The sequence below is a fragment of the Halyomorpha halys genome, unplaced genomic scaffold (genome assembly GCF_000696795.3).
Source record: "Halyomorpha halys isolate HHAL.00 unplaced genomic scaffold, Hhal_1.1 Scaffold1151.1, whole genome shotgun sequence".
In the NCBI taxonomy this organism is placed as follows: domain Eukaryota; kingdom Metazoa; phylum Arthropoda; class Insecta; order Hemiptera; family Pentatomidae; genus Halyomorpha; species Halyomorpha halys.
Window position 1 is genome coordinate 17,874 of NW_027106607.1, and position 10,815 is coordinate 28,688.

The following is a 10,815-nucleotide window of genomic DNA, read 5'->3' on the forward strand; positions in this document are numbered from 1 at the left end:
GGAGATCCTTCCCCACCTCACATAACATGCCGCCTGATCTGCCGTGGTGAATTGCTTCAGTTCCATAACGTCGTGGGAGGGATTAACTATCACGATCGCCACTCTAGGCCTCCTCTCACCACTGCCCAAAGCGACCACCCTCGACGCCACACCAAACCCTGTAACCACATTGTTGCGACATCATGGTTCCTGGATTACCATGATGTCTACCTTTCGGGCGAGAGTCCTAAGTTCGTCTGCGACGACTCGTCTTCGGCCCATATTGACCTGTAGGATCTGCAGCCTACGCATAGCGCGTTCTTTTCGCCTGCACGACTATCTTCTCCAGATGTAGCGGGCATTCCCTGGTGCCCGCACAATGTTGGAGATCTTTCCCCTCTCTGCCTTGCTCGCTACAGTTACCTATCCGTTTGGCTTCTCCCATTCCAAGCTCGCGACACCGATATCTCCTCTTCCCCAACCGAATCGTCCACAGGCCCTTCTTATTCCTATCCCCGCACTTGCCTTCCCTAATAGATCGCAATCTATAATAGCCTGATATTCACAGGACAATTTCTCCACAATAAGAATCCTCAATACACCTTCTTCGATCCCCCATTCCCGTAAATCAATGACCGCCTCCCCTTCTACTCTACACGGCCCACCCAAGGTGATTGACAATGACATACCTGAACATCCATATGGAGTTTCCTCTCGCCGCCGCTCAGCTTCCTCAGCGCCTCCCGGCACAGGATGATGTGCAAGTTCCCCGTGTCCACGAGGCATCTCATGCCGCTCATCTTGATGATAGGTAGACCGCAGATCTCTCGTTTGATATTGAAAACCTCTAATGTGCGGTCGCCCCTCTCTTGACACCCTCCTCAACTCTCTTGCCTTGATCTCCTTCCCTCACTTACTCGGTGCCATCTATTGCTTCGCGGTTTATTGCTCCGTCCTCCTTTTCCTTCCCCCTCTGTTCCTGAGGCTTCTGAGGTTTCACTAAAGGGCTCACTAGGTCTATAGTCCTCTCGTATTTTCCGCCGTATCCGCTGGAAATTTATTTCCATCGGGTCCCCTGTTCCATCTTCGCCCTTCTGTACATATAAGGGCACTGTCGTGCTTTGTGGCCTTCGTTGCCGCACTCAAAGAACCTAGTGCGGGAGTAGTGGGCCACCAGGTGTCCTACTTTTCCGCACCCATGGCACTTCCTGTCTTCTTTCCCTCCTCCATTGCGTATTCTGCCCTGGTTTGGCCGCCTTTCTCTACCCGTACCTCTATCTTTACCACTAACCCTGGGTTCTCATCTCATCCATGGTGTTGATGGATTCCTTGTCCGGTACTCTGTTCCATCCTCCATCATCGACATCCATCCTTGCATCCTCCTCTCTAGCGCTCCCGTCGATCGTGTCTTGAGCACATTCCACGAAAGTGCGGTCCGGGGGTAAACCTTCCGTTTTATTTGTCTCCTTAGCCAGTGGCACCTTCATTATGGAGTCGATAAAATTCATCTTCCAACTGACAACAACCGCTCCTAGAGTTTCTCTCATATTTTCTGTGGTCAGATTTACTGTCCTAGATTTCTGTACAGACTGTCCTAACAGCGTGGCTGCGTACTGTCCGTTAGACTGCCCGTGCTTTCTCCTCTCCCGCAGCATGTAAAAAATGTCTTCCTCTAAGACCATCTGTCCCCTCCATAGGCCTTCTTTAATCTTTCCTTCACTACTGGCCATGCTGTTTCCTCGTCTGCCTGAATATGGTCCAAAACACTTCGCTTGATCCGGCATATGAGTACTGCCTTGAGGGAAATCGCGTTATTCTTGTACAGCAACTACTCTGAGACCTTGGCTGCCAACCTCTCCATGATGCGATCTCCACCTTTGATAAAGTGGTTTAACTCACCGATTTCGCCTGAGAACCGCTTCAATTCTGAGATGGCTTTTCTAATATCCTGAGAGGTTATTGCTCTCACTTTCATTTTAGCCAACATATTGGCGTGACCAGCCGCGAGAGTGGTCTCTGGTAGTGGGGGTAGCACTGGAACCGCCGCCGGGACTGCCGGGACAGCCGGGGCCGCAGGAACTCCAGGAGCCGGTTGCGCCACCAGGATCTGTAAACTGGCTGCCTCAATGCGGGCTGTTGTTGTGGTTGACCATAACCATTAACCATCTTGATCACTAAAAAAAAATGACAATTTAGGCGAAATAAAAGATAAGAAAGCCGGAGGAAAAAAGAAAAAAAATTCCGGATGAGAGAGCAGTTCAAAAAAAAAATATTCAATCGGTGAAGTTTTTATAAAACAGATTTAGATTTTTTAAAAATTTAAGATTTAGAAAAAGAAGAAAAAATCTTCTGATCTAGACTGAAAGGCTTGAAGAAAAAGGGAAAGAGGGAACAGAATTAAAACGCACGCTTACTAGAAAGATACTTCTTTATTATCTCTGCGATTCTCCTTATAGACATTATTGAGGATTATTTACATGGGGAGTTGGGATTAGTGTTGTGTACAGGCCTTGTCCAACCATAACTTAAATATATAAGTCAAAAAAAAAGAGAAGAAGGAATAAGATGTAACACGTGTGAACTGCTGTAACATATTGTATATAAGGAGATGTACCGAACCCAATAAGTTCGGTACGTCTCCTTATATACATTCGATCAGCTGATCTCCTCAGTCACCTGGCATCGAAGTAACAGCTGACTAAGGCTGTAACTTATATATATATTCAGCCTATCCTATTTGGTATATTCCGTAGTTTATACCTAGTCAGGGGACTTTATTTATTGGCTTCTTTTGATTTAATATGTATATGTATGTTTTAATGACTTTTATGTTTCTAGGCCGTAATGATGGATGCCTTAATAACAGGATTTGTTGAAGAATTGAAGTTAAAATTATCTTCAAACACGATTTCTAATAACAATATTGATCGGTCAACCACTATATTTGATAATAATTTGAATATCGATGGTAAGTAGTTCAATTTATTTAAATTGATTTTAACATACAGATATGTCAATATAAGATTAATTAGAAGTATTCTCAGCTTTCATAAACAACTTGGTCATTACTTTCAGTAGAAATTGTTAAAATATTAATACATCATTTTTAAGGACCTGCTGATATTCTCACGTATCGATTCCGACAGAACTTATAGGAATATATAGCAGGAATACATAGTATTACGTTATAAGTTCTAGAAAATGCAACAAATTTTAAGTAAATATTTCTGAAGTGGAGAAATAGCCTATTGAACGACCATAACGTGAAATAATCAAAACTAATATAACTTATTTGACATTTTTTATTTGTGGTTTAACATCCTTATGTTCTTCAACTGTAGGGTAGGAAAGAGAGGTTATCCTATAGATTACCAACCTGTTCTAGCCAGAGTGGAAAAGTTAAAATTTATTCCGAGACTCTGCCACGAAATTAAAGTCAACCAGCTATGGCCGGATTTGAACCTGCACCTTTTGACATGGGGATGCTAAGTTTGTAGCTGAAGATGCTCGACCATCCTCGGCCTCATTCGGCATTTGCAGTTATGTGGTTTATTGTTTTTTTTTAATAACCTACAGGAGGTGTTGAAGACTCTATTGACACCCTCCCTTCTTACTTTGTGAGTTGTGAAATGAAATAAGCTTATTTCGAGTGTTGAATTAAGAATATACAATTAAAGGATTAAAGGTTGTAAATCAATCAGAGTTAAATTAAGAGAAATGATTGACACTAAACTGCACAGTAAATTAGTATATTTAAGGATTATAGGATGAAGTAAGCCAATGAAGGGCAAGAGAACAAAAAGTGTGATATGAAAACCATGTAATGATTTTGGTTGTACAGGCAACCGGAAAGGTCGGAAAACCCAGAAGGCTGTTTTATATATTTTTTATTATACATTAACCTTCTGAAAACGGAACGGCCTTCATTTAATATAATACAGGTGTATCAACACATTGTTTGAATGTTTATTGCATGATTTATTCCCTCGATCGAAAAGATGAGCCGTTCAAAGTTGCCTAATTGTAAGTTGTATATAGAAGTGTATATCTCCCATCTTATAAATAAAGTATCTCGCACTAATCTGTAGTTGTACTATGTAACTCGGATCTTCATCAATGAACTTAATTATGTCTGTAATTTCCAATAAAAAGAAGTATTTTCAATGAAAGATGCTTATAGATAATCTGATTGTAAAACGATTTTATATTGCTGATTTTTCCGATCTGACACGTTCTGAATGCGTAAATCGCTAAAAACCACAAACATTTGTTTACAGTTTTGCTACGATTTGCCCACAAACGTGTACAGAAAGTAAGAAACGTAAAGAACAAGATGTTTTGAGAATTCAATTTCAGATGAGAATCCGTCTTCACAATGATTAATATCTTAATCATAAAAAATTGGAATTTTAATTAAAAATAAAGAAAGTTATTAATCAGTACTATTTAAATAGAATTATTTTATTTATTTATGTGCAATGTTTTACAAACAAAATTGAACTGATTTCTGTGAGGTGATTTTGTGTTTTATATTTTTTAGCACAATTTTAAGGTATTTTTGAAAATTTTAGTGTGTAAAAAAGCTTCTCTCGACCCCAAAAATAAAAAACAAAAATTGTTAACTTGGAAAGGAAACTGCTTAGAAAAATGTAAATATTCATTTTTGAAATAAAGGTAACATTAAAATAAACAATGGCCCCTCCCCGTCTACTGCTTGTTACGCCACTGATTTTCCTCAATCCCTAGGCATTGAATGGAGTGCCTCACTAGTTTCGATAAATACATGAGTCGATACCTAATGAAAATTTAATGTTTAATATATATTATAGTCAAGCAATTGAATTAAAATTGAATATATTTTCATCTTGCAGTCAATATTCTCTACTCATACTTTTTCCCTCAGATGAAATTCAAATAACAAATTAATTATTGTATTTCTTTAGTTTTTATTCCAAGACTTAAATTATATTTCATTTTTAAAACGTTACTAATGAAATTTGAAATGTTTTTAGTAATCATAGATTCCTTTTTATTGTTATTTTTAATTTATTTATTTTTTAGGTGCTACCACACGAAATGACTCGTCTCTCAGTTTTCTGACTAATAAACTGAGAAAACTCACTTTAGCTACATTTGACGAAGAAGGTATTTAAATTATTGTCTCTGTAATTTAATATAATGTTAGAAATTTATGAGAAAATGAGCGATGACAATATTGCTTCATGTTCTCAATATTGGCTCAAGCCATACTATAATTTTCACTAATATCATTTCATCAGTTGATGGTTGATTGGTTCCTTTTAATGAATCAGAAATTGATGTTCTATTTCTATCTAGATAGAGACTACCGAAAATTCGCATTAGACAAAGATTTGAAGCATATGGATCATTCTTCAAATTTGGTGCTATTTGGCTATCAAATGTTTTTGAAAATTCAAATCGATTAATTTTTTTTTTTTGTTTTTAATGCCTTGAAGGAATGCTCCTTGATAATATCTTGAAACAGGCACACACTTAATATTATAGTTTTCGTGATTTTAATTTTTAAAAAGTCTTATTCTAGCATATATAACAATAACGTTGACGACTAAGGTAAAACCAAATAGGATACCTAATTACAGTGTCGGGGTTGAGTCTGGTCTTAGGCGATTTCTCCAGCCTGATATCTCTTGACAGAAGGCCCACGACAAGGCGTATTCATTATAAGTAAGGATCGGCCGTGCCAGAGGATGAGCCCTGGACACTGACTAGGTAGAGGAGGTCTAGGTGAGAGAGTCTGAGACAGAGTAACAGTTCTAGTTGCCGAGAAGAAGCGGACGGACTAGAACTGTCAAGATAGGAGCCAGCTTACTAGTTGCCGAGATGAAGCGGACGGACTAGAGCCGGGGAGAGACGGGAAATTACACTGGTTGCCGAGATGAAGCGGACGGACTAAGATTGCTGGAGAGAAGGAGAGGAGATAGGCCATCGTCTTAGGCGTGCGTTCAAAATAACAACTTTTGCGAGCATAGATTGGCAATAAACTTCTCTATCTCAAGCAGTGTATACGCCACCTGTGCCATGACTAGACCCAGGAAAGGATATGGATCTACGATCGAATTAGGGGATTTAGAGTCCCTTATTTATAGGCCTAGTCCATGCGGCTGTGACCGAGAAGCGGTCGGTACATGTCTGCTTGAGATAGGTTCGTGCATTGGATTGTTATCATTTATTATTCATTGTACAGGTATTGCTAAGTATTATGTACAGAAATTATTAATATACAAAAATGACAATGTGTTTTTACAAAATGAAGTGATTTATAAATTTGAGAGCTTCGGTGAGGCTCGAGGTGAGTTGTGGTCCAACCACTTGCTCCCTCTCGCTACAACAGTATTAATTTTAATAGAGAATATTTATTTAGTAGCGATCAGTCTAAACTATTTGATCACAAACGATGGTCAACATGATAACATAATAAAACAACATAAAAACATAATATGAAGCTCATACGCTCATCATTTTAAGTTCAACATGAAAACGTAATATGAAGCTCTGACAAAAGATGTGTCCTACTTAAAAATACTTAAAACATTCTCACTTTTTCACTATTATCATATCTATTATGATAATAAAACCTAACATAAAGCATAGTATTTAATATCATATAGAAATATTATTTTGAACATGTTATGACAACAAGCATCCTAAGTTTAATCGGATCTAAAGGAACTAAAGCTAGGTTTCAGTACTATTTTTTTTATGTAGGTGAACTGACTTAATTGGAAATAACATCATCAGAATTTCAAGAAGAAATAACAAGGAAAAGTACCCAAATGGCAAGTAGAGACTCAATACATGAACTGCTATTTCACTTAATTTTGAGTAGAAGATGAAAATGCCATTTTTTAAAGAAATTTAGGTCATGAAACATAGTTAATGATGCCTGGTTTAATAATTTCACAAATATCAGAGTCCTAAACTTCCAATTGTCAAAGTTAAGGTGCTATGATGGTGAATATTGAAAGGAAAAAAAGTATTTCCATTGCCATCCAGGTCACTCACTAGACTCCAAAATTTCCATTGAGGCTAGGAAGGGACACATAAACCTATTTTCATTTTTACAATCTGTTGAAGCTTAATAAAAAGACAGAAATAACCATGTACATAAAGAGGTTCTGGAATACTATGAGACTGTTTCATCCTCTTACACATTTCACAGAAGGGGACGGAGGAGAACACGTTTTATTCTACCTCAAAAGCCTTGGATCAATCTCGTCAAGACTCAAGCCGGACATACTCCGAGATCATCAAAAAGAATCAACATTCTCGACGTCAGGTGCCTCAGACTTTTCAGCCCAAGCCCCTGACCTCTAAGGGCCTTGGGCCATGCCTCAATCTCCACGTCATTAAAATCCTCCCCTTCATCTTCAATAGACCACCAAACCACTGATTAACCTTCTCACTCGAATCCTATCCGAAATCCCACTTAATTTCTCTTGATGAGCACAAGGCCCCTAGCTGTCTAGTTATGGAATGCAAATGGCCTACAAAATCACTGTGTTGAACTCGACTTATTTCTACATGATAAACACATTGACATTGCGCTCATTTCACTCAGAGGACACACTTTTACATACGTGACAAGAAGAGTTGACTGGATCGAGTTTAGATGCGACTTGGAAAACAAACTAGACTTGAACATTCAAGACATCGATGAAGCTATGAAAAACTCACAGAATAAAAATAAAACAAGTATAAATGACAACACTTCGACTAGTACAATTAATAACAAACTAATCTGCCACAGTATATTCCTATCTTAATAAGGGGAAAACGCTACGGCGTTATTGAGGTACATTTCATATTCATAAACAATTTACCGACAAACAAAATACAGACTAGAAATATACAGGCATGGTGCACACGATGGAAAATTAATATTAACCACGAGAAGTCACAATATGTCTTATTTTCAGTTTACATTGAAAATCACCCTGTACCACAAACAAACACTGTAACTTATTTAGTACTTACCTATGATAGAAGGTTGACATGGGGCCCACACATCAAGACAAAATGTAAAACGCTAAACTTCCGACTGAGACAATTATATTCCTTACTACACAAACGTTCCAAATTATCCCCCAGACAGAAACTGAACGTATACAATTACTTACTAAAACCCATATGGACTTACGGCTGCCAAATTTATGGACCTGCTAAAAAGACACAGATTCAGAAAATAAAAACGTTTCAATCTCAATTTTTATGACTGGCAACGAACTCACCACTCTACATTTCAAATGAGACCACATCGACCTACGCATCCCGACTATAACGGACCACATTCATATGACTTACAAACGGTTTCACAACACATTGCATGAACATCTCAATAAATTTATATGACAGATGGCAACACATGACATTCCTGACGTAACTCGGGATAGGCTAAAGAAGAGTTGGATGCGGGACCTCCTAGTGTAATCAAATAATTAACTTAACGTCAGGAGGATGCACCACTAGGTGCTGTCTCCCTCATACCATGCCTGAATAGTACAGCTCATTTGTTGATTTGTTGGTTCTAAAGTAGATATACAGGTGCAAATAAAAAAAAATGTAAAGAGAAAAAAAAAAAGGAAGGAAAAAATGCAGAGCAAGATCGAAGTGGCGTAGGACCAGATATCCAACTGACAAAACGTACACTAAATTGAATAATAAACTTAAAGCAGAAATTAGAAAATTCAAAATTTACTTAACTTTACTGAAAATCTTACATCTACAGACAAATCAATATGGAGAACCACCAAAGAGCAATTGAATTTCAACGATTCAGAGAATACCTACCCTCAAAGTTCCTGGATACGACCTAATAACATCCCACATCCTAAAACTTCTTCCTCGATAAGCCATACTATTCCACACACACACACATATATATATATAAAACGCCGTTCTCTGTTTCACATATTTTCCTGACCCATGGAAACTATATATTGTCAAAATAATACCCAAACCACAAAAGCCGCCGGAATACCCATCATCTTACCGTCCAATCTCTCTATTACCGTTCATAGGCAAAATCCTTGAAAAAAAACTCATTTTGATACGCCTATACCCCATCCTATATTCCAATCATATAATCCCAGATCACCAGTTTGGATTCCAAACATTCCACTCCACAATCGAGCAATGCCATCGTGTGGTGGTCGTTGTCTCGTCGTCTATGGAACGCGGAATGTACTGCTCGGGAGTCTTATTCGATATTGAGCAGACTTTTGATTGAGTCTGGCACCCGGGACTCCTTTACAAAATCCGTAAATTCCTACCTCCTCCATACTTTCTCATCATCCGTTCCTTTCTGGTAGACTATTCAAAGTAAATCACAATGGTTCCTATTCAGTCTGCTGGTGTTTCTCAGGGTAGTATCCTTGGTCCCATCCTCTACACAGTATATGCAGCTGACATCCCAACCAATCCTAACACTATTCTCACCACGTATGCCGATGACACAAGTGAGCTCGAAGTTAATAATAACCCTTTTATTGCATCCCAAACTCTCTTGCATCCAGTCTCATATCACAACCCTCGAAGATTGGTGCCGAAATTGGAAGATAAAAAAAAATCCCATCAAATCACCTTTACTCTTCGTTATAAACCTGCCGACTACCCTATAGTGTACTTCAATAATGTTTCTCTTACCCTGTAGAACAGATCCGCTACCATGGACTACATCTGGACAAAAGACTAACTTGGAATCCTCACACTACTTCAGTGTTCACATTCCAAAATCATTGCGAAGAGATATTCTAAACGAACAACATTCCATGCACTTGGGAGTCTCCAAAATGAAACCTCTGGCACGCCGCAATTGTTACTGGCAAAACATATACTGGGATATTGAAAGCAATGTTCGGTCTTGCGCAGTCTGTTCTCAGATCAAGAACAATACACAAAAAGAAGTTGTCCATCCGTGGGACGATCCTGATAATAACTATGAACGAATCCACATAGACAACGCTGGTGTCTTCCTCGGTTATTATTATTATAAAGTCTAAATGACCTGAAGCCAGAATAACAATAGAAGCCGCTACATCTGCTACCACCATTGGGTTTGTAAAGAAAATATTTAGCTCTCACAGCCTTCCGGATGTATTGCTTTCTGATAATGTCAGTATTTTCACCAGTACAGAATTTAAGAATTTCAGAATTGCTTGAATCCACTTTTTCATCAAACTAGCATACTAAATTATAAATTCATGTTTAGGCCTAATTTTCGTATGATTTTCACCATATTACTACTTTTTCACATTTTAGTTATGTATAAAATCTTTTTTCGGCAATTGATAGGGCATAAAACCGAGATCTTAAAACATACGTCAGATAATAATTTAAAAAACTGATGTCAACTACATTCGTGTATCGAATAAAAACCTTCACTTCTTAATTCGTTCACTAAAGAAGGCATTCGGAGGAGGACGGTGGACCCCAGAGGAGGATATATTCATGATGATAAGAGAAACGAAAAAACCAAGACAGTCTAGTGGGCAGTATACCACAGAACTCCTGCCACGATATAACAGAATCGCTGATAAACTCAGCGAGATGATGGAAACAATCGAAGTACAGGGTCGGATGCAATTCCTATCCATGGTACTAAAGATTCAATTGGCAAAAGAACTGGGGAAGAAGGAAGGAATGCCAAAAGACCGCTCGTTTGTGGAATGTGCTCAAGATCTTATAGAGACAAGCGCTAGGGAGGTGGAGGCCCGAATGGAAGTAGAAGAGCCGGGGTGGACCCGGATAGAATATCAAAGGCCGAGAAACATGCCAAACCCTTGGAGAAGAAGAGAA

At 38.5% G+C, this 10,815-nt stretch overlaps 1 protein-coding gene across 2 annotated transcripts in view; it reads left to right on the forward strand.

The window, feature by feature from the left end:
* The window catches only part of LOC106688546 (FERM domain-containing protein 8-like), a gene marked incomplete at its 5' end in the record, with an annotated part of 24,520 nt that overhangs the window by 4,663 nt on the left and 9,042 nt on the right, over positions 1-10,815 (forward strand). For both annotated transcript variants that reach the window (XM_067044980.1, XM_067044979.1), the window contains 2 exon segments: positions 2,818-2,947; positions 5,041-5,124. In XM_067044980.1, coding sequence (XP_066901081.1) covers positions 2,818-2,947; positions 5,041-5,124 — 214 coding nt within the window.